This window comes from Heptranchias perlo, chromosome 41 (genome assembly GCF_035084215.1).
Source record: "Heptranchias perlo isolate sHepPer1 chromosome 41, sHepPer1.hap1, whole genome shotgun sequence".
Classification (NCBI taxonomy): Eukaryota; Metazoa; Chordata; class Chondrichthyes; order Hexanchiformes; family Hexanchidae; genus Heptranchias; species Heptranchias perlo.
The window spans coordinates 14,699,388-14,724,596 of NC_090365.1; the positions used below are offsets into that span (position 1 = coordinate 14,699,388).

Here is a 25,209-nt window from a genome sequence, read left to right on the forward strand (position 1 = left end):
CGGGATGGGGAGTGGGGATGAGTCGGGATGGGGAGTGAGGATGAGTCGGGATGGGGAGTGAGGATGAGTCGGGATGGGGAGTGGGGATGAGTCGGGATGGGGAGTGAGGATGAGTCGGGATGGGGAGTGAGGATGAGTCGGGATGGGGAGTGAGGATGAGTCGGGATGGGGAGTGGGGATGAGTCGGGATGGGGAGTGAGGATGAGTCGGGATGGGGAGAGAGGATGAGTCGGGATGGGGAGTGAGGATGAGTCGGGATGAGGAGTGAGGATGAGTCGGGATGGGGAGTGAGGATGAGTCGGGATGGGGAGTGAGGATGAGTCGGGATGGGGAGTGAGGATGAGTCGGGATGGGGAGTGAGGATGAGTCGGGATGGGGAGTGAGGATGAGTCGGGATGGGGAGTGGGGATGAGTCGGGATGCGGAGTGGGGATGAGTCGGGATGGGGAGTGAGGATGAGTCGGAATGGGGAGTGGGGATGAGTCGGGATGGGGAGTGAGGATGAGTCGGGATGGGGAGTGGGGATGAGTCGGGATGCGGAGTGGGGATGAGTCGGGATGGGGAGTGAGGATGAGTCGGGATGGGGAGTGAGGATGAGTCGGGATGGGGAGTGAGGATGAGTCGGGATGGGGAGTGAGGATGAGTCGGGATGGGGAGTGCGGATGAGTCGTGATGGGGAGTGGGGATGAGTCGGGATGGGGAGTGAGGATGAGTCGGGATGGGGAGTGGGGATGAGTCGGGATGGGGAGTGAGGATGAGTCGGGATGGGGAGTGAGGATGAGTCGGGATGGGGAGTGAGGATGAGTCGGGATGGGGAGTGGGGATGAGTCGGGATGGGGAGTGAGGATGAGTCGGGATGGGGAGAGAGGATGAGTCGGGATGGGGAGTGAGGATGAGTCGGGATGAGGAGTGAGGATGAGTCGGGATGGGGAGTGGGGATGAGTCGGGATGGGGAGTGGGGATGAGTCGGGATGGGGAGTGAGGATGAGTTGGGATGGGGAGTGTGGATGAGTCGGGATGCGGAGTGAGGATGAGTCGGGATGGGGAGTGAGGATGAGTCGGGATGGGGAGTGAGGATGAGTCGGGATGGGGAGTGGGGATGAGTCGGGACGGGGAGTGAGGATGAGTCGGGACGGGGAGTGAGGATGAGTCGGGATGGGGAGTGGGGATGAGTCGGGATGGGGAGTGGGGATGAGTCGGGATGGGGAGTGGGGATGAGTCGGGATGGGGAGTGCGACGCCTCTCCGTGTTGCTCCTGACTGGTTTCCTGTACGGGCGGAGAGCTCGTGGGTCACTGACCTGCTCTGGTTGCACATGGTTGAGGATAATTTCATTTCCTGTTTGTGGACTTTGATTCAATTGCTGTGTGTCCCTTAAAACCATCTCAGTGCTGAGCTGTGACGTGTGGTTTTGAACAGACTCGGATTGTTACCTGTTCTTCTTGTTTTTCCTCTCTCTGGCCCGATTTCTTTTTTTTTGATGTTCCCCAAGGTCATCACTTAAACTCGTTCACCCTTCATTCTCCAACTTCCCAGCTCTGACTCAGTTGGTAGCCTCTGAGTCACAGTTCCCAGGCTGACACTCCCAGCCCAGTTCTGAGGGAGTGCTGCACTGTCAGAGGTGCCGTCTTTCAGATGAGGCGTTAAACTGAGGCCCCGTCTGCCCTCTCGGGGATGTAAAAGATCCCCTGGCACTATTTCGAAGACGAGCAGGGGAGTTCTCCCCAGTGTCCTGGCCAATCTTTATCCCTCAACCAACACCTAAAAACAGATTATCTGGTCATTTATTGGATTGCTGTCTGTGGGATCTTGCTGTGCGCAAATTGGCTGCCGCATTTCCTAAATTACGACAGTGACCACACTTCAAAAGTACGTCATTGGCTGTAAAGTGCTTTGGGACATCCTGAGGTCATGAAAGGCGCTTTAGAAATGTAAGTCTGTTTAGCTTCTCCGTAGACCAAACTACCCAGAGCAAGACTGACCACCATTAATACAGCTCTTGTCACAGGACAGGGACAGTGCTGCACTTCACAGTAAAACACTTCACATACAATGAATTACGTTGAATTGCGTGTGTCTGCTTGTGTGTACGTTAGTGCGTGTTTGTGTGTGTGCTTGTGTACATGTGTGTCTGTGTGTTTGTGTCTATGTGTGTGCTTGTGTGTTTGCGTCTATGTGTTTGTGTGTCTGTGTGTGTTTGCGTCTATGTGTGTGCTTGTGTGTTTGCGTCTATGTGTGTGTGTGTTTGTGTCTGTGTGTGTGCCTGTGTGTGTGTCTGCGTGTGCGTGTGTATCTGTGTGTGTTTGTCTATGCATGTGCTTGTGTGTGTGTGTTTGTGTCTGTGTGTGTGTCTGTGTGTATTTGTGTCTATGTGTGTGCTTGTGTCTGTGTGTCTGTGTGTGTTTGTGTCCATGTGTGTGCTTGTGTCTGTATGTCTGTGTGTGTTTGTGTCTGTGTGCGTGCTTGTGTGTGTGTGTTTGTGTGTCTGTGTGTGTTTGCGCCTATGTGTGTGTGTTTGCGCCTATGTATGTGTGTGTTTGCGCCTATGTGTGTGTGTGTTTGTGTGCTTGTGTGTGTGTGTGTCTATGTGTGTGTGTGTCTGTGTGCCTGTACATGAGGTAAGGACAGCATCAGGTTCAGCTGTGATGCCTTCCACAGTCAAACAGTATGCCAATACCCAGTATCTGGGTTGACTCATAAAGAATGGCCAATTCGGCAAAGGTTCCAGGGGCTGTCACTGTGTCTCTGTCATTTAACAAATCCATCTGCTTTCTCCCTGAAGCTGAAGGCCTCGCCGCCGCCCCCCGCTGGGGAGGTGATGTACACCCCGCGGAGCCCAGGATTACAGAAGGTATGAGTCTCCCCATCGCTGTGTCTCTCTGGATGTGGGGGGGACATTTCCCAGCTCTAAGGGGGGACGGGGGCTTCCCGATTGGTCTGTAGGTCATCACACTGGCTGGCTTCCCAGTACTCTGGCTATTTCCATGCCAACAGGATGAGGACAGGCCGCAGAGACAAGGCTTGTATTCCCTCGAGTGTAGAAGATTAAGGGGTGATCTAATTGAGGTGTTTACGATGATTAAAGGATGCGATCAGGTGGATAGAGAGAAACTATTTCCTTTAGTGGGGGAACAAGGGGGAACAACCTTAAAATTAGAGCCAGGCCGTTCAGGGGTGATGTCAGGAAGCACTTCCTCACACAAAGGGGAGTGGAAATCTGGAACTCTCTTCTCCAAAAGGCTGTGGATACTGGGGGGTTAATTGAAGCTTTCAAGCCTGAGATTGATCGATTTCTGTTAGGAAAAGGTATTAAGGGATAGGGAGTTGAGGTTCAGATTAGCCCGGTTCTAATTGAATGGCTGAACAGGCTCGAGGGGCTGAATGGCCTTCTCCTGCTCCTATGCTCCTGTGTTCCTAGCCTTCCTGACTTTGATGACTGTATAATTCAATCATTGGTGAATGTTTTATTCAGGTGGGGTGGGGGGAGTGATGATGCTTCACTCTGGGGGAACAGTCTCATCCGAGCCTGGGAGTGTGGAAGGGGGGAATGATTGGGGCAGTGCAGATGCTGCAGGTTGGGCAGAGCATCTAACACCAGCTCCTTCTCTGTCGTCCCTCCTCCAGATCTACCGAGACGCGGCTCTGGTGCTGGTGGTCATCTTCATTCTCATCCTCCTGATGATGGTGCAGCTCCTGCTCTTCCCCTTCAACCACCAAATGGATAAGACCATCCGGACCTCCAGCGGGACAGTAGGAGCTGCCGACTACCTGGACGTGGGCTGTCCCAACCCCTGCAGGTACCTGGGGGACAGAGAGAGAGAGGGGCTCCCACACCCCCAATACCGGGGGGACAGAGAGAGAGGGGCTCCCACACCCCCAATACTTGGGGGACAGAGAGAGAGAGGCTCCCAAACCCCCAATACCGGGGGGACAGAGAGAGAGAGGGGCTCCCACACCCCCAATACCGGGGGGACAGAGAGAGAGAGGGGCTCCCACACCCCCATACTTGGGGGATAGAGAGAGAGAGAGAGGGGCTCACACACCCCCAATACCTGGGGGACAGAGAGAGAGAGGCTCCCAAACCCCCAATACCGGGGGGACAGAGAGAGAGAGGGGCTCCCACACCCCCAATACCGGGGGGACAGAGAGAGAGAGGGGCTCCCACACCCCCATACTTGGGGGATAGAGAGAGAGAGAGAGGGGCTCCCACACCCCCAATACCTGGGGGACAGAGAGAGAGAGAGAGAGGGGCTCCCACACCCCCAATACCTGGGGGACAGAGAGAGAGGGGCTCCCACACCCCCAATACCTGGGGGACAGAGAGAGAGAGAGGCTCCCACACCCCCAATACCTGGGGGACAGAGAGAGAGGGGCTCCCACACTCCCAATACCTGGGGGATAGAGAGAGAGAGAGGCTCCCACACTCCCAATACCTGGGGGACAGAGAGAGAGAGAGAGAGGGGCTCCCACACCCCCAATACCTGGGGGATAGAGAGAGAGAGAGGGGCTCCCACACCCCCAATACCTGGGGGATAGAGAGAGAGGGGCTCCCACACCCCCAATACCTGGGGGACAGAGAGAGAGAGAGAGAGAGGCTCCCACACCCCCAATACCCGGGGGACAGAGAGAGAGAGAGAGAGAGGGGCTCCCACACTCCCAATACCTGGGGGATAGAGAGAGAGAGAGGGGCTCCCACACTCCCAATACCTGGGGGATAGAGAGAGAGAGAGGGGCTCCCACACCCCCAATACCTGGGGGACAGAGAGAGAGAGAGAGAGGGGCTCCCACACCCCCAATACCTGGGGGACAGAGAGAGAGAGAGGGGCTCCCACACTCCCAATACCTGGGGGATAGAGAGAGAGAGAGGGGCTCCCACACCCCCAATACCTGGGGGACAGAGAGAGAGAGAGAGAGGGGCTCCCAAACCCCCAATACCGGGGGGACAGAGAGAGAGAGGGGCTCCCACACCCCCAATACCGGGGGGACAGAGAGAGAGAGGGGCTCCCACACCCCCATACTTGGGGGATAGAGAGAGAGAGAGGGGCTCACACACCCCCAATACCTGGGGGACAGAGAGAGAGAGGCTCCCAAACCCCCAATACCGGGGGGACAGAGAGAGAGAGGGGCTCCCACACCCCCAATACCGGGGGGACAGAGAGAGAGAGGGGCTCCCACACCCCCATACTTGGGGGATAGAGAGAGAGAGAGAGGGGCTCACACACCCCCAATACCTGGGGGACAGAGAGAGAGAGGCTCCCAAACCCCCAATACCGGGGGGACAGAGAGAGAGAGGGGCTCCCACACCCCCAATACCGGGGGGACAGAGAGAGAGAGGGGCTCCCACACCCCCAATACCCGGGGGACAGAGAGAGAGAGAGAGAGAGGGGCTCCCACACTCCCAATACCTGGGGGATAGAGAGAGAGAGAGGGGCTCCCACACTCCCAATACCTGGGGGATAGAGAGAGAGAGAGGGGCTCCCACACCCCCAATACCTGGGGGACAGAGAGAGAGAGAGAGAGGGGCTCCCACACCCCCAATACCTGGGGGACAGAGAGAGAGAGAGGGGCTCCCACACTCCCAATACCTGGGGGATAGAGAGAGAGAGAGGGGCTCCCACACCCCCAATACCTGGGGGACAGAGAGAGAGAGAGAGAGGGGCTCCCAAACCCCCAATACCGGGGGGACAGAGAGAGAGAGGGGCTCCCACACCCCCAATACCGGGGGGACAGAGAGAGAGAGGGGCTCCCACACCCCCATACTTGGGGGATAGAGAGAGAGAGAGAGGGGCTCACACACCCCCAATACCTGGGGGACAGAGAGAGAGAGGCTCCCAAACCCCCAATACCGGGGGGACAGAGAGAGAGAGGGGCTCCCACACCCCCAATACCGGGGGGACAGAGAGAGAGAGGGGCTCCCACACCCCCACACTTGGGGGATAGAGAGAGAGAGAGAGGGGCTCACACACCCCGAATACCTGGGGGACAGAGAGAGAGAGGCTCCCAAACCCCCAATACCGGGGGGACAGAGAGAGAGAGGGGCTCCCACACCCCCAATACCGGGGGGACAGAGAGAGAGAGGGGCTCCCACACCCTCATACTTGGGGGATAGAGAGAGAGAGGCTCCCAAACCCCCAATACCGGGGGGACAGAGAGAGAGAGGGGCTCCCACACCCCCAAATTCCGGGGGGACAGAGAGAGAGAGGGGCTCCCACACCCCCATACTTGGGGGATAGAGAGAGAGAGAGAGGGGCTCACACACCCCCAATACCTGGGGGACAGAGAGAGAGAGGCTCCCAAACCCCCAATACCGGGGGGACAGAGAGAGTGAGGGGCTCCCACACCCCCATACTTGGGGGATAGAGAGAGAGAGAGAGGGGCTCCCACACCCCCAATACCGGGGGGACAGAGAGAGAGAGGGGCTCTCACACCCCCAATACCTGGGGGACAGAGAGAGAGGGGCTCCCACACCCCCAATACCTGGGGAACCGAGAGAGAGAGAGAGGGGCTCCCACACCCCCAATACCTGGGGGACAGAGAGAGAGGGGCTCCCACACCCCCAATACCTGGGGAACAGAGAGAGAGAGGGGCTCCCACACCCCCAATACCTGGGGGACAGAGAGAGAGGGGCTCCCACACCCCCAATACCTGGGGGACAGAGAGAGAGAGAGGCTCCCACACCCCCAATACCTGGGGGACAGAGAGAGAGGGGCTCTCACACCCCCAATACCTGGGGGATAGAGAGAGAGAGAGGGGCTCCCACACCCCCAATACCCGGGGGACAGAGAGAGAGAGAGAGGGGCTCACACACCCCCAATACCTGGGGGACAGAGAGAGAGGGGCTCCCATACCCCCATACTTGGGGGATAGAGAGAGAGAGAGAGGGGCTCCCACACCCCCAATACCTGGGGGACAGAGAGAGAGAGAGGGGCTCCCACACCCCCAATACCTGGGAGATAGAGAGAGAGAGAGGGGCTCCCACACCCCCAATACCTGGGGGACAGAGAGAGAGGGGCTCCCACACCCCCAATACCTGGGGGACAGAGAGAGAGAGAGGCTCCCACACCCCCAATACCTGGGGGACAGAGAGAGAGGGGCTCCCACACTCCCAATACCTGGGGGATAGAGAGAGAGAGAGGGGCTCCCACACCCCCAATACCCGGGGGACAGAGAGAGAGAGAGAGAGGGGCTCCCACACCCCCAATACCTGGGGGATAGAGAGAGAGAGAGGGGCTCCCACACCCCCAATACCTGGGGGATAGAGAGAGAGGGGCTCCCACACCCCCAATACCTGGGGGACAGAGAGAGAGAGAGAGAGGCTCCCACACCCCCAATACCCGGGGGACAGAGAGAGAGAGAGAGAGAGGGGCTCCCACACTCCCAATACCTGGGGGATAGAGAGAGAGAGAGGGGCTCCCACACTCCCAATACCTGGGGGATAGAGAGAGAGAGAGGGGCTCCCACACCCCCAATACCTGGGGGACAGAGAGAGAGAGAGAGAGGGGCTCCCACACCCCCAATACCTGGGGGACAGAGAGAGAGAGAGGGGCTCCCACACTCCCAATACCTGGGGGATAGAGAGAGAGAGAGGGGCTCCCACACCCCCAATACCTGGGGGACAGAGAGAGAGAGAGAGAGGGGCTCCCAAACCCCCAATACCGGGGGGACAGAGAGAGAGACGGGCTCCCACACCCCCAATACCGGGGGGACAGAGAGAGAGAGGGGCTCCCACACCCCCATACTTGGGGGATAGAGAGAGAGAGAGAGGGGCTCACACACCCCCAATACCTGGGGGACAGAGAGAGAGAGGCTCCCAAACCCCCAATACCGGGGGGACAGAGAGAGAGAGGGGCTCCCACACCCCCAATACCGGGGGGACAGAGAGAGAGAGGGGCTCCCACACCCCCATACTTGGGGGATAGAGAGAGAGAGAGAGGGGCTCACACACCCCCAATACCTGGGGGACAGAGAGAGAGAGGCTCCCAAACCCCCAATACCGGGGGGACAGAGAGAGAGAGGGGCTCCCACACCCCCATACTTGGGGGATAGAGAGAGAGAGAGAGGGGCTCCCACACCCCCAATACCGGGGGGACAGATAGAGAGAGGTGCTCCCACACCCCCAATACCTGGGGGACAGAGAGAGAGGGGCTCCCACACCCCCAATACCTGGGGAACAGAGAGAGAGAGAGAGGGGCTCCCACACCCCCAATACCTGGGGGACAGAGAGAGAGGGGCTCCCACACCCCCAATACCTGGGGAACAGAGAGAGAGAGAGAGGGGCTCCCACACCCCCAATACCTGGGGGACAGAGAGAGAGGGGCTCCCACACCCCCAATACCTGGGGGACAGAGAGAGAGAGAGGCTCCCACACCCCCAATACCTGGGGGACAGAGAGAGAGGGGCTCCCACACCCCCAATACCTGGGGGATAGAGAGAGAGAGAGAGGGGCTCACACACCCCCAATACCTGGGGGACAGAGAGAGAGAGGCTCCCAAACCCCCAATACCGGGGGGACAGAGAGAGAGAGGGGCTCCCACACCCCCAATACCGGGGGGACAGAGAGAGAGAGGGGCTCCCACACCCCCATACTTGGGGGATAGAGAGAGAGAGAGAGGGGCTCCCACACCCCCAATACCTGGGGGACAGAGAGAGAGAGAGAGAGGGGCTCCCACACCCCCAATACCTGGGGGACAGAGAGAGAGGGGCTCCCACACCCCCAATACCTGGGGGACAGAGAGAGAGAGAGGCTCCCACACCCCCAATACCTGGGGGACAGAGAGAGAGGGGCTCCCACACTCCCAATACCTGGGGGATAGAGAGAGAGAGAGGCTCCCACACTCCCAATACCTGGGGGACAGAGAGAGAGAGAGAGAGGGGCTCCCACACCCCCAATACCTGGGGGATAGAGAGAGAGAGAGGGGCTCCCACACCCCCAATACCTGGGGGATAGAGAGAGAGGGGCTCCCACACCCCCAATACCTGGGGGACAGAGAGAGAGAGAGAGAGGCTCCCACACCCCCAATACCCGGGGGACAGAGAGAGAGAGAGAGAGAGGGGCTCCCACACTCCCAATACCTGGGGGATAGAGAGAGAGAGAGGGGCTCCCACACTCCCAATACCTGGGGGATAGAGAGAGAGAGAGGGGCTCCCACACCCCCAATACCTGGGGGACAGAGAGAGAGAGAGAGAGGGGCTCCCACACCCCCAATACCTGGGGGACAGAGAGAGAGAGAGGGGCTCCCACACTCCCAATACCTGGGGGATAGAGAGAGAGAGAGGGGCTCCCACACCCCCAATACCTGGGGGACAGAGAGAGAGAGAGAGAGGGGCTCCCAAACCCCCAATACCGGGGGGACAGAGAGAGAGAGGGGCTCCCACACCCCCAATACCGGGGGGACAGAGAGAGAGAGGGGCTCCCACACCCCCATACTTGGGGGATAGAGAGAGAGAGAGAGGGGCTCACACACCCCCAATACCTGGGGGACAGAGAGAGAGAGGCTCCCAAACCCCCAATACCGGGGGGACAGAGAGAGAGAGGGGCTCCCACACCCACAATACCGGGGGGACAGAGAGAGAGAGGGGCTCCCACACCCCCATACTTGGGGGATAGAGAGAGAGAGAGAGGGGCTCACACACCCCCAATACCTGGGGGACAGAGAGAGAGAGGCTCCCAAACCCCCAATACCGGGGGGACAGAGAGAGAGAGGGGCTCCCACACCCCCAATACCGGGGGGACAGAGAGAGAGAGGGGCTCCCACACCCCCAATACCCGGGGGACAGAGAGAGAGAGAGAGAGAGGGGCTCCCACACTCCCAATACCTGGGGGATAGAGAGAGAGAGAGGGGCTCCCACACTCCCAATACCTGGGGGATAGAGAGAGAGAGAGGGGCTCCCACACCCCCAATACCTGGGGGACAGAGAGAGAGAGAGAGAGGGGCTCCCACACCCCCAATACCTGGGGGACAGAGAGAGAGAGAGGGGCTCCCACACTCCCAATACCTGGGGGATAGAGAGAGAGAGAGGGGCTCCCACACCCCCAATACCTGGGGGACAGAGAGAGAGAGAGAGAGGGGCTCCCAAACCCCCAATACCGGGGGGACAGAGAGAGAGAGGGGCTCCCACACCCCCAATACCGGGGGGACAGAGAGAGAGAGGGGCTCCCACACCCCCATACTTGGGGGATAGAGAGAGAGAGAGAGGGGCTCACACACCCCCAATACCTGGGGGACAGAGAGAGAGAGGCTCCCAAACCCCCAATACCGGGGGGACAGAGAGAGAGAGGGGCTTCCACACCCCCAATACCGGGGGGACAGAGAGAGAGAGGGGCTCCCACACCCCCATACTTGGGGGATAGAGAGAGAGAGAGAGGGGCTCACACACCCCGAATACCTGGGGGACAGAGAGAGAGAGGCTCCCAAACCCCCAATACCGGGGGGACAGAGAGAGAGAGGGGCTCCCACACCCCCAATACCGGGGGGACAGAGAGAGAGAGGGGCTCCCACACCCCCATACTTGGGGGATAGAGAGAGAGAGGCTCCCAAACCCCCAATACCGGGGGGACAGAGAGAGAGAGGGGCTCCCACACCCCCAAATTCCGGGGGGACAGAGAGAGAGAGGGGCTCCCACACCCCCATACTAGGGGGATAGAGAGAGAGAGAGAGGGGCTCACACACCCCCAATACCTGGGGGACAGAGAGAGAGAGGCTCCCAAACCCCCAATACCGGGGGGACAGAGAGAGAGAGGGGCTCCCACACCCCCATACTTGGGGGATAGAGAGAGAGAGAGAGGGGCTCCCACACCCCCAATACCCGGGGGACAGAGAGAGAGAGGGGCTCCCACACCCCCAATACCTGGGGGACAGAGAGAGAGGGGCTCCCACACCCCCAATACCTGGGGAACAGAGAGAGAGAGAGAGGGGCTCCCACACCCCCAATACCTGGGGGACAGAGAGAGAGGGGCTCCCACACCCCCAATACCTGGGGAACAGAGAGAGAGAGAGAGGGGCTCCCACACCCCCAATACCTGGGGGACAGAGAGAGAGGGGCTCCCACACCCCCAATACCTGGGGGACAGAGAGAGAGAGAGGCTCCCACACCCCCAATACCTGGGGGACAGAGAGAGAGGGGCTCTCACACCCCCAATACCTGGGGGATAGAGAGAGAGAGAGGGGCTCCCACACCCCCAATACCCGGGGGACAGAGAGAGAGAGAGAGGGGCTCACACACCCCCAATACCTGGGGGACAGAGAGAGAGGGGCTCCCATACCCCCATACTTGGGGGATAGAGAGAGAGAGAGAGGGGCTCCCACACCCCCAATACCTGGGGGACAGAGAGAGAGAGAGGGGCTCCCACACCCCCAATACCTGGGGGATAGAGAGAGAGAGAGGGGCTCCCACACCCCCAATACCTGGGGGACAGAGAGAGAGGGGCTCCCACACCCCCAATACCTGGGGGACAGAGAGAGAGAGAGGCTCCCACACCCCCAATACCTGGGGGACAGAGAGAGAGGGGCTCCCACACTCCCAATACCTGGGGGATAGAGAGAGAGAGAGGGGCTCCCACACCCCCAATACCCGGGGGACAGAGAGAGAGAGAGAGAGGGGCTCCCACACCCCCAATACCTGGGGGATAGAGAGAGAGAGGGGCTCCCACACCCCCAATACCTGGGGGATAGAGAGAGAGGGGCTCCCACACCCCCTATACCTGGGGGACAGAGAGAGAGAGAGAGAGAGGCTCCCACACCCCCAATACCCGGGGGACAGAGAGAGAGAGAGAGAGAGGGGCTCCCACACTCCCAATACCTGGGGGATAGAGAGAGAGAGAGGGGCTCCCACACTCCCAATACCTGGGGGATAGAGAGAGAGAGAGGGGCTCCCACACCCCCAATACCTGGGGGACAGAGAGAGAGAGAGAGAGGGGCTCCCACACCCCCAATACCTGGGGGACAGAGAGAGAGAGAGGGGCTCCCACACTCCCAATACCTGGGGGATAGAGAGAGAGAGAGGGGCTCCCACACCCCCAATACCTGGGGGACAGAGACAGAGAGAGAGAGGGGCTCCCAAACCCCCAATACCGGGGGGACAGAGAGAGAGAGGGGCTCCCACACCCCCAATACCGGGGGGACAGAGAGAGAGAGGGGCTCCCACACCCCCATACTTGGGGGATAGAGAGAGAGAGAGAGGGGCTCACACACCCCCAATACCTGGGGGACAGAGAGAGAGAGGCTCCCAAACCCCCAATACCGGGGGGACAGAGAGAGAGAGGGGCTCCCACACCCCCAATACCGGGGGGACAGAGAGAGAGAGGGGCTCCCACACCCCCATACTTGGGGGATAGAGAGAGAGAGAGAGGGGCTCACACACCCCCAATACCTGGGGGACAGAGAGAGAGAGGCTCCCAAACCCCCAATACCGGGGGGACAGAGAGAGAGAGGGGCTCCCACACCCCCATACTTGGGGGATAGAGAGAGAGAGAGAGGGGCTCCCACACCCCCAATACCGGGGGGACAGATAGAGAGAGGGGCTCCCACACCCCCAATACCTGGGGGACAGAGAGAGAGGGGCTCCCACACCCCCAATACCTGGGGAACAGAGAGAGAGAGAGAGGGGCTCCCACACCCCCAATACCTGGGGGACAGAGAGAGAGGGGCTCCCACACCCCCAATACCTGGGGAACAGAGAGAGAGAGAGAGGGGCTCCCACACCCCCAATAGCTGGGGGACAGAGAGAGAGGGGCTCCCACACCCCCAATACCTGGGGGACAGAGAGAGAGAGAGGCTCCCACACCCCCAATACCTGGGGGACAGAGAGAGAGGGGCTCCCACACCCCCAATACCTGGGGGATAGAGAGAGAGAGAGGGGCTCCCACACCCCCAATACCCGGGGGACAGAGAGAGAGAGAGAGAGAGAGAGGGGCTCCCACACTCCCAATACCTGGGGGACAGAGAGAGAGAGAGAGAGGGGCTCCCACACCCCCAATACCTGGGGGATAGAGAGAGAGAGGGGCTCCCATACCCCCAATACCTGGGGGACAGAGAGAGAGAGAGAGAGGGGCTCCCACACCCACAATACCTGGGGGACAGAGAGAGAGAGAGGGGCTCCCACACCCCCAATACCTGGGGGATAGAGAGAGAGAGAGGGGCTCCCACACCCCCAATACCTGGGGGATAGAGAGAGAGAGAGGGGCTCCCACACCCCCAATACCCGGGGGACAGAGAGAGAGAGAGAGAGAGGGGCTCCCACACTCCCAATACCTGGGGGATAGAGAGAGAGAGAGGGGCTCCCACACTCCCAATACCTGGGGGACAGAGAGAGAGAGAGAGAGGGGCTCCCACACCCCCAATACCCGGGGGACAGAGAGAGAGAGAGAGAGGGGCTCCCACACTCCCAATACCTGGGGGATAGAGAGAGAGAGAGGGGCTCCCACACCCCCAATACCTGGGGGATAGAGAGAGAGGGGCTCCCACACCCCCAATACCTGGGGGACAGAGAGAGAGAGAGAGAGAGGGGCTCCCACACCCCCAATACCCGGGGGACAGAGAGAGAGAGAGAGAGAGGGGCTCCCACACTCCCAATACCTGGGGGATAGAGAGAGAGAGAGGGGCTCCCACACTCCCAATACCTGGGGGATAGAGAGAGAGAGAGGGGCTCCCACACCCCCATTACCTGGGGGACAGAGAGAGAGAGAGAGAGAGGGGCTCCCACACCCCCAATACCTGGGGGACAGAGAGAGAGAGAGGGGCTCCCACACTCCCAATACCTGGGGGATAGAGAGAGAGAGAGGGGCTCCCACACCCCCAATACCTGGGGGACAGAGAGAGAGAGAGAGAGGGGCTCCCAAACCCCCAATACCGGGGGGACAGAGAGAGAGAGGGGCTCCCACACCCCCAATACCGGGGGGACAGAGAGAGAGAGGGGCTCCCACACCCCCATACTTGGGGGATAGAGAGAGAGAGAGAGGGGCTCACACACCCCCAATACCTGGGGGACAGAGAGAGAGAGGCTCCCAAACCCCCAATACCGGGGGGACAGAGAGAGAGAGGGGCTCCCACACCCCCAATACCGGGGGGACAGAGAGAGAGAGGGGCTCCCACACCCCCATACTTGGGGGATAGAGAGAGAGAGAGAGGGGCTCACACACCCCCAATACCTGGCGGACAGAGAGAGGGAGGCTCCCAAACCCCCAATACCGGGGGGACAGAGAGAGAGAGGGGCTCCCACACCCCCATACTTGGGGGATAGAGAGAGAGAGAGAGGGGCTCCCACACCCCCAATACCGGGGGGACAGAGAGAGAGAGGGGCTCCCACACCCCCAATACCTGGGGGACAGAGAGAGAGAGAGAGAGGGGCTCCCACACCCCCAATACCTGGGGAACAGAGAGAGAGAGAGAGGGGCTCCCACACTCCCAATACCTGGGGGACAGAGAGAGAGAGAGAGAGGGGCTCCCACACCCCCAATACCTGGGGAACAGAGAGAGAGAGAGAGGGGCTCCCACACCCCCAATACCTGGGGGACAGAGAGAGAGGGGCTCCCACACCCCCAATACCTGGGGAACAGAGAGAGAGAGAGAGAGGGGCTCCCACACCCCCAATACCTGGGGGACAGAGAGAGAGGGGCTCCCACACCCCCAATACCTGGGGGACAGAGAGAGAGAGAGGCTCCCACACCCCCAATACCTGGGGGACAGAGAGAGAGGGGCTCCCACACCCCCAATACCTGGGGGATAGAGAGAGAGAGAGGGGCTCCCACACCCCCAATACCCGGGGGACAGAGAGAGAGAGAGAGAGAGAGAGGGGCTCCCACACTCCCAATACCTGGGGGACAGAGAGAGAGAGAGAGAGGGGCTCCCACACCCCCAATACCTGGGGGATAGAGAGAGAGAGGGGCTCCCATACCCCCAATACCTGGGGGACAGAGAGAGAGAGAGAGAGGGGCTCCCACACCCCCAATACCTGGGGGACAGAGAGAGAGGGGCTCCCACACCCCCAATACCTGGGGGATAGAGAGAGAGAGAGGGGCTCCCACACCCCCAATACCTGGGGGATAGAGAGAGAGAGAGGGGCTCCCACACCCCCAATACCCGGGGGACAGAGAGAGAGAGAGAGAGAGGGGCTCCCACACTCCCAATACCTGGGGGATAGAGAGAGAGAGAGGGGCTCCCACACTCCCAATACCTGGGGGACAGAGAGAGAGAGAGAGAGGGGCTCCCACACCCCCAATACCCGGGGGACAGAGAGAGAGAGAGAGGGGCTCCCACACTCCCAATACCTGGGGGACAGAGAGAGAGAGAGAGAGGGTCTCCCACACCCCCAATACCTGGGGGACAGAGAGAGAGAGAGAGAGGGGCTCCCACACCCCCAATACCTGGGGGATAGAGAGAGAGAGAGAGAGGGGCTCCCACACCCCCAATACCTGGGGGATAGAGAGAGAGAGAGAGAGGGGCTCCCACACTCCCAATACCTGGGGGACAGAGAGAGAGAGAGAGAGGGGCTCCCACACCCCCAATACCTGGAGGACAGAGAGAGAGAGAGAGAGGGGCTCCCACACCCCCAATACCTGGGGGATAGAGAGAGAGAGAGAGAGAGGGGCTCCAGCGCCCCCAATACCTGGGGGATAGAGAGAGAGAGAGAGAGGGGCTCCCACACTCCCAATACCTGGGGGACAGAGAGAGAGAGAGAGGCTCCAGCGCCCCCTGCAGGATGTTGAATGACCCCAGATGTCGTAGGGAACGAAGGGAGGAGGGTGTCGGGGGATCTGGGGATCTTGAGGAATCTTTTGAGCCAATAGTTTCATTTGTCAGCGACTTCCTCAGGCCGTCTGGGCTAAGTGCTACAGCGTGTCTGGTAACAGAGGTCTGGTCCTCAATGAGGGGGTTTTAATAACGGCCGTCTGCCTCCCCCATACCCAGCTCACTCCTGAGGGCGGAAGGATTGGCCGAGTGAGATGGCAGCAGTTTGCTTATCGCAAGCAAATCCCCAGCACACAGGTATCCTCCCAGCTGCCTGCCTGTCACACGGGGAGTGGTCCTTGGTGAGTGGGACAACACGGTGGAGCAATCAAACCTACTGATGGGACGGAGCTGCTCGTCTCCTCAAGGTCGTGTTCGAGGTGTTGGAGCCATGAGCTGCTCGAGTCTTACACTCGCTCTATCTGTTCCTAGCCTCGTCCTCGTTGAGAGTATTCCAGAAGGGATGCATTTTGGACTTAATTCGACAGTGAATCCCTCTATTTTCGATGGCTGGATGAAGTTATTGAGTGAGGCAGAGAGGAGCATTGACATCGCCTCCTTCTACTGGGCAATGAGAAACACAGACACACACACCTCAGAGCCTTCAGCGAGCCAGGTACGGCCCGGGGAGATGTCAGTGGGTCCTTCATATTATAATTATACTCAATGTAATCAAACGTGTACAATTTTAAAGGGGGTGCAGGAACAGAGAGACCCGGGGGTGTCTGTACACAAATCTTTGAAGGTGACAGAACAAGTGGAGAAGGCTGTTAAAAAGGCCCCACAAGGAATTAATAATAAAAGGATTTTAATGGTGGACCTTCAAGCTCCAATCCACTGCTGCTTCCATCCCAGGCCTCCCAGTTAAAATCGCAGTCGGGTCTCCATGACGTCAACGGGACATCACGCGTGTGTTATAAAGGAACACGCTAGCACTGCGTGTGTGTCCAGGGGTGCTGGTTAAGATACAAACCTGTCAGCTCCCCGCTGCTCCAGGGCGGCTAACGAACGGGCGATTTTAACTGGCCACCAACCCGAATTCTGCCCCTGACTCCGCCCCCATGGAATCCCCCCGGCTCCGCCCCCATGGAGTCCCCGCCCTCTCTGGCTCTGCCCACATGGAGTCCCCGCCTCCCGCCCGGCTCTGCCCCCAGGGAGTCCCCGCCCCGAGGGAATCCCCCTGACATTATCGGCCTGTTAAGGGGGGGGGAGGTTCTGCCCCTTAGACCAGAACTTTCTGGAAACGCTGTTTACCAGCGGGTTCTTCTGGACTCGAGCTGGACTGGGGGCCAACGTCCAGCGTCCAGCCCATCTCCCAGAGGCCTGACCCTCTGGCAGGAATTGCTGAGCTGTGGTGAGTACGGAACCTGTTAATGAGGAGCGTCACAAGTTCCTGAGAGAAGGACATTTCCAGTTCGGGGGAGTGTCGTGGGGAACCAAAGACTTCTGCAGGCTGGGGGAAGGAGTCACAAGGCAGGGGTGGGGGAGGGGGAGGGGGAGTCACAAGGCAGGGGTGGGGGACAAGGAAGGGGAGTCACCTTATACCCAGCACAGTCCCTCACACTAAGACAGGATGAAACCCCTGTCGTGTTCTCTCCATCACTCGCTTTGATTGATAATTTTAAGACTGAGATGAGGAGGAATTTCTTCACTCAGAGGGTTGTGACTCTTTGGAATTCGCTACCCCAGAGGGCTGTGGATGCTGAGTCAGAGTATATTCAAGACTGAGATCGATAGATTTTTGGACTCTCGGGGAATCAAGGGATATGGGGATCGGGCGGGAAAGTGGAGTTGAGGTCGAAGGTCAGCCTTGATCTTATTGAATGGCGGAGCAGGCTCGAGGGGCCGAGTGGCCTACTCCTGCTCCTATTCCTTATGTTGTTCTTCTGCTGTTCTTAACTTATCTCCTCAGGGCGAAGAGGTTTTTCAGGAACTGCAGAGAGTTTCCGGAAAGCTCTCTGTACGAGTCGCTGTCAATAAACCCTCAAAGTCACAATCCTTGGCCGACCTATCTGTCCTGGAACAGAGCGGTAAGTGAACTGAAACTCAGGGCCCTGCCAGTCAGTCATTTGCTGGACTGTTGTATAAACATTTTGGGATCTGCATAGTTTGGCCACAATTTAATTGTGTCCACTGACACCCAAGGGAGGATTCGTGTCAGTGAAAATCTGTGGCTCACCTCTGAAATAGAAGGTCATGGGTTCAGGTCTCACTCCAGAGACTTGAGCTCATAATCCAGGCTGACGGTCCAGTGCAGTACTGAGGGAGTGCTGCACTGTCGGAGGTGCCGTCTCTCGGATGAGACGTTAAACCGAGGCCCTGTCTGCCCTCTCAGGTGGATGTAAAAGATCCCATGGCCACTATTTGAAGAAGAGCAGGGGAGTTCTCCCTGGTGTCCTGACCCAATATTTATCCCTAAAACAGATTATCTGGTCATAATCACATTGCTGTTTGTGGGATCTTGCTGTGCACAAATTGGCTGCTGCGTTTCCAACATTACAACAGTGACTACATGTCAAAAGTACTTCATTGGCTGTAAAGCGCTTTGGGACGTCCTGAGGTAGTGAAAGGCGCTATATAAATGCAAGTCTTTCTTTCTTATCGTCTCCTCTGCCCTGTGCTGACTCCCAAGATCCTGGTGAGTGGTTCGTTCCAAGATAAGGAAACAGAGCCGGAGAGCAGAGCTGGGTCATACACTGCGGAGTCACCCTGGGGGGGTCACTTGTGGCCTTCATGGTAACCAATTCAAGAGCAGAAGGCTCAGGGGCCTAGGGACCGAGCAGGCAGTGTCTCAACAGGGCAAGGGGGACACAACACATTTGGTTATTGGGTCCAAATCAACCTTATTGAATGTATCAACAGGAGCCGAGGTGACGGTGGTGGACATGCTCAGACTGACTACTGGGGTTCTACACACTAAATTCTGGATTGTGGACATGAGACACTTGTACATTGGAAGTGCCAACATGGACTGGAGATCACTGACCCAGGTACTCAGGGGAAGATGTGGACAGAGCAGGGCCAGGCCAAGTGGCAGCTGGGCCTAGTGGGCAAGAAAAATAAGGCCAGTGTGAACCGGGCCCAGGGATCGGGACAGGTAGGCCCGAGGCACACCCGATATTGGGCCCAGGGCCTCATTTGCATCAAACCGGTGAGCTGCAGGTGCCTGCCTGGTGCCCAGGCAGCTCGCCGGTGAAGAGGGTTTCAATTTCAGGCTACTGGGTCACTGGCTGGGAGAGAGAGAGGGCACAGTCGGGAGAGAGAGGGGAGCGAACGGTAGAGGTGGCGCGATTGGGAGAGAGAGACAGGGAGTGATCGGGGGGGGGCAATTGGGAGAGAGGGAGCGATCGGGAGAGAGAGAGGGAGCGATCGGGAGAGAGAGAGGGAGCGATCGGGAGAGAGAGAGGGAGCGATCGGGAGAGAGAGAGAGAGAGAGGGAGCGATCGGGGGGGGGCAATTGGGAGAGAGGGAGCAATTGGGAGAGAGGGAGCGATCGGGAGAGAGAGAGGGAGCGATCGGGAGAGAGAGAGAGAGGGAGCGATCGGGGGGGGGCAATTGGGAGAGAGGGAGCAATTGGGAGAGAGGGAGCGATCGGGAGAGAGAGAGGGAGCGATCGGGAGAGAGAGAGAGAGGGAGCGATCGGGGGGGGGCAATTGGGAGAGAGGGAGCAATTGGGAGAGAGGGAGCGATCGGGAGAGAGAGAGGGAGCGATCGGGGGGGGGCAATTGGGAGAGAGGGAGCAATTGGGAGAGAGGGAGCGATCGGGAGAGAGAGAGGGAGCGATCGGGAGAGAGAGGGGGAGCGATCGGGAGAGAGAGAGGGAGCGATCGGGAGAGAGAGGCGGCTTGATTGGGAGAGAGAGAGGGAGTGATCGGGTGGGAGAGAGGGACGATCGGGTGGGAGAGAGGGACGATCGGGAGGGAGAGAGGGGGCGATCGGGAGGCAGAGGGGGGCGATCGGGAGAGAGGGGGGCGTGATTGCGGGAGAGAGAGGGGCGTGATTGGGAGATTGGAAGAGAGGGAGGGGGCGATCGGGAGGAGGGGGAGATTGGAAGAGAGGGAGGGGGCGATCGGGAGGAGGGGGAGATTGGAAGAGAGTGAGGGGGCGATCGGGAGGAAGGATGGGGTTGGTGAGCAGTGGACGTTTTTGGTGGTAGCCTCCAGCGGTCCCTTTAAGGACCCCTCATTAGGCCACATGTCGACCTGGTTATCCTCAATGCAACTGGCTTGGTGCAGGCTGCATTCAGGGCAGCCCAATTTTGTGTCGGGGCCTCCACCAGGCATGAGAGCCCCTATTTGGATATACAAAAGGCTTAACGTCTATTTCAGGCACGGGCCCTGGACACCTCTTTCTCTGCCATCACCAATATGGCGGTGGGTGATGCACTTCCAGCACACGGTGACTGTGTGCCCCGCCACCATATTGGAAGCTTGGGCCCTTCTTGTTTTGCGCCTGAGAAACACATGTGGTGCCATCAAACTTCTAGGCCAAATGTTTTCAGGTTCAAGTCCCACTCCAGGGATTTGAGGACATAATCTAGGCTGACACTCCAGTGCAGTACTGAGGGAGTGCTGCACTGTCGGAGGTGCCGTCTTTCAGATGAGGCATTAAATTAAGTTCAGGTGGGCGTTAAATATCTCATGTCACAGTTTGAAGAAGAGCAGGGGATTCCCTTAGTCTCCTGGCCAATATTTATCCCTCAACCAACATCACTAAAAACAGGTAACTTATCACATTGCTGTTTGTGGGATCTTGCTGTGCGCAAATTGGCTGCTGTGTTTCCTACATTGCAAGAGCGACTACACTTCAAAAGCAATTCATTGGCCTGTGAAGCACTTTGGGACGTCTTGAGGACATGAAAGGCTCTATATAAATGCAAGTCTTTCCAATTTGGCTGCGTGAGTATTTGGGTGCTCACAGTTCCCTGGGATACGCCATTTTAAACATCTCCCCAACTTTTGACAGGTTAAGGAACTGGGAGTCATCATCTACAACTGCAGCTGTTTGGCTAAGGACCTGGGGAAGATTTTCGAGGCGTACTGGAGCATCGGAGGGTCCAACAGCAGCATCCCATCCCCATGGCCCAGTAATTACTCAACACCCTACAATGAGAAAACCCCAATGGAACTGAACCTCGACAACACTCCAGCCAGACTCTACTTCTCGGTAAGCTTGTGTACTTCAGTAATATCTCCTGTATCTTCCAGAGGTTCAATGGATGGTCATTGGGTGAAGCCCGAGGTTGTTGGTTCCTTCACTACCTGATACAGGCCCAGTTAAGTCCTTCAGGACTCGGCCAGCTCGGTCAGTGGTGGAGACCGAGCCAATCCTGGTGATGGACATTGAGTATTTTGCTACCCATTGTGCTTCCTGGAAATCGTGTTCAATATGCAGGAGTACTGACCTGTCGGTTGTGAGAAGGACTCTCGAGACCCTATATCACTGTACACCCACCTCTGTTGGGTTTGTCCTGCTGATGGGACAGGATATATCCAGGGATAGTGACGCAGCATTCAAAACTCAAATGAAAAAAGATAAGACCAAAATGTTCAATATGGAGCAGGGCGGAGCTCAGACTCTGAGTAAACAAAGTTAAAGTTATCCACTTTCCAGATCGAATCTGACAAGGCCTCATCCAGCAACTGAACAATCTCCATCCCTCTGCCAATGGGACCCAGTATCTGATTTGCCCGTTTACCGTAGCTTGATGCACATCCCCATTCCCGATCACACACTGTCCCATTTAACACACACTATAACCCCTCGATCACTCTCCCGATCACACACTGTCCCATTTAACACACACTATAAACCCTCGATCACTCTCCCGATCACACCCTGTCCCATTTAACACACACTATAACCCCTCGATCTCTCTCCCGATCACACACTGTCCCATTTAACACACACTATAACCCCTCGATCTCTCTCCCGATCACACCCTGTCCCATTTAACACACACTATAACCCCTCGATCTCTCTCCCAATCACACCCTGTCCCATTTAACACACACTATAACCCCTCGATCTCTCTCCCAATCACACCCTGTCCCATTTAACACACACTATAACCCCTCGATCTCTCTCCCAATCACACCCTGTCCCATTTAACACACACTATAACCCCTCGATCACTCTCCCAATCACACCCTGTCCCATTTAACACACACTATAACCCCTCGATCTCTCTCCCAATCACACCCTGTCCCATTTAACACACACTATAACCCCTCGATCTCTCTCCCAATCACACCCTGTCCCATTTAACACACACTATAACCCCTCGATCACTCTCCCGATCACTCCCTGTCCCATTTAACACACACTATAACCCCTCGATCTCTCTCCCAATCACACCCTGTCCCATTTAACACACACTATAACCCCTCGATCACTCTCCCGATCACACCCTGTCCCATTTAACACACACTGTAACCCCTCGATCACTCTCCCGATCACACCCTGTCCCATTTAACACACACTATAACCCCTCGATCTCTCTCCTGATCACACACTGTCCCATTTAACACACACTGTAACCCCTCGATCACTCTCCCGATCACACTCTGTCCCATTTAACACACACTATAACCCCTCGATCTCTCTCCCAATCACACCCTGTCCCATTTAACACACACTATAACCCCTCGATCACTCTCCCGATCACACTCTGTCCCATTTAACACACACTATAACCCCTCGATCACTCTCCCGATCACACTCTGTTCCATTTAACACACACTACAACCCCTCGATCTCTCTCCTGATCACACCCTGTCCCATTTAACACACAGTATAACCCCTCGATCACTCTCTCGATCACACTCTGTTCCATTTAACACACACTATAACCCCTCGATCACTCTCCCGATCACACCCTGTCCCATTTAACACACACTATAACCCCTCGATCTCTCTCCCGATCACTCACTGTCCCATTTAACACACACTATAACCCCTCGATCACTCTCTCGATCACACCCTGTCCCATTTAACACACACTATAACCCCTCGATCACTCTCCCGATCACTCACTGTCCCATTTAACACACACTATAACCCTTCGATCTCTCTCTCGATCACACACTGTCCCATTTAACACACACTATAACCCCTCGATCTCTCTCCCGATCACTCACTGTCCCATTGAACACACACTATAACCCCTCGATCTCTCTCCCGATCACTCACTGTCCCATTTAACACACACTATAACCCCTCGATCACTCTCCCGATCACTCACTGTCCCATTTAACACACACTATAACCCTTCGATCTCTCTCTCGATCACACACTGTCCCATTTAACACACACTATAACCCCTCGATCTCTCTCCTGATCATACTGTCCCATTTAACACACACTATAATCCCTCGATCACTCTCCCGATCACACCCTGTCCCATTTAACACACACGATAACGCCTCGATCTCTCTCCCGATCACACCCTGTCCCATTTAACACACACTATAACCCCTCGATCACTCTCCCGATCACTCACTGTCCCATTTAACACACACTATAACCCCTCGATCTCTCTGCCGATCACACACTGTCCCATTTAACACACACTATAACCCCTCGATCTCTCTGCCGATCACTCACTGTCCCATTTAACACACACTATAACCCCTCGATCTCTCTCCCGATCACACCCTGTCCCATTTAACACACACTATAACCCCTCGATCTCTCTGCCGATCACACACTGTCCCATTTAACACACACTATAACCCCTCGATCACTCTCCCGATCACTCACTGTCCCATTTAACACACACTATAACCCCTCGATCACTCTCCCGATCACACCCTGTCCCATTTAACACACACGATAACCCCTCGATCTCTCTCCTGATCATATTGTCCCATTTAACACACACTATAACCCCTCGATCTCTCTCCTGATCATAAGAACATAAGAACATAAGAAATTGGAGCAGGAGTAGGCCAATCGGCCCCTCGAGCCTGCTCCGCCATTCAATAAGATCATGGCTGATCTGATCCCAACCACAAATCTAAAGAACACAAGAAGTCGGAGCAGGACCCGGCCACATAGCCCCTGGGCCCTCTCCGCCACCCACAGGGCATTGACCGATCCGAACTCAGCTTCATGTCCAATTTCCTGCGCGCTCCCCATAACCCCTAATTCCCTTTACTTCTAGGAAACTGTCTATTTCTGTTTTAAATTTATCAAATGATGTAGCTTCCACAGCTTCCTGGGGCAGCAAATTCCACAGACCGACCACCAATTAACACACACTATAACCCCTCGATCTCTCTCCCGATCACACCCTGTCCCATTTAACACACACTATAACCCCTCGATCACTCTCCCGATCACACCCTGTCCCATTTAACACACACTATAACCCCTCGATCTCTCTCCCGATCACTCACTGTCCCATTTAACACACACTATAACCCCTCGATCTCTCTCCCGATCACTCACTGTCCCATTTAACACACACTATAACCCCTCGATCTCTCTCCCGATCACTCACTGTCCCATTTAACACACACTATAACCCCTCGATCTCTCTCCCGATCACACCCTGTCCCATTTAACACACACTATAACCCCTCGATCACTCTCCCGATCACTCACTGTCCCATTTAACACACACGATAACCCCTCGATCACTCTCCTGATCACACCCTGTTCCATTTAACACACACTATAACCCCTCGATCACTCTCCTGATCACACCCTGTCCCATTTAACACACACTATAACCCCTCGATCTCTCTCACGATCACACCCTGTCCCATTTAACACACACTATAACCCCTCGATCACTCTCCCGATCACACACTGTCCCATTTAACACACACTATAACCCCTCGATCTCTCTCCTGATCACACTCTGTCCCATTTAACACACACAATAACCCCTCGATCTCTCTCCTGATCACACCCTGTCCCATTTAACACACACTATAACCCCTCGATCACTCTCCCGATCACACACTGTCCCATTTAACACACACTATAACCCCTCGATCTCTCTCCTGATCACACTCTGTCCCATTTAACACACACAATAACCCCTCGATCTCTCTCCTGATCACACTCTGTCCCATTTAACACACACAATAACCCCTCGATCACTCTCCTGATCACACCCTGTCCCATTTAACACACACTATAACCCCTCGATCTCTCTCCTGATCACACTCTGTCCCATTTAACACACACTATAACCCCTCGATCACTCTCCCGATCACACCCTGTCCCATTTAACACACACTATAACCCCTCGATCACTCTCCCGATCACACCCTGTCCCATTTAACACACACTATAACCCCTCGATCACTCTCCCGATCACACCCTGTCCCATTTAACACACACTATAACCCCTCGATCACTCTCCTGATCACACCCTGTCCCATTTAACACACACTATAACCCCTCGATCTCTCTCACGATCACACCCTGTCCCATTTAACACACACTATAACCCCTCGATCACTCTCCCGATCA

General features: G+C 57.0%; 1 protein-coding gene across 2 annotated transcripts in view; it reads left to right on the forward strand.

Annotated features, from left to right (window-relative positions):
• Positions 1-25,209, forward strand: part of pld3 (phospholipase D family member 3) — an 86,261-nt gene that overhangs the window by 14,933 nt on the left and 46,119 nt on the right. For both annotated transcript variants that reach the window (XM_067975148.1, XM_067975149.1), the window contains 6 exons: positions 2,781-2,849; positions 3,623-3,795; positions 16,156-16,339; positions 17,636-17,753; positions 18,586-18,713; positions 20,689-20,889. In XM_067975148.1, the coding sequence (XP_067831249.1) occupies positions 2,781-2,849; positions 3,623-3,795; positions 16,156-16,339; positions 17,636-17,753; positions 18,586-18,713; positions 20,689-20,889 (873 nt within the window). The remainder of the gene's footprint in view (positions 1-2,780; positions 2,850-3,622; positions 3,796-16,155; positions 16,340-17,635; positions 17,754-18,585; positions 18,714-20,688; positions 20,890-25,209) is intronic.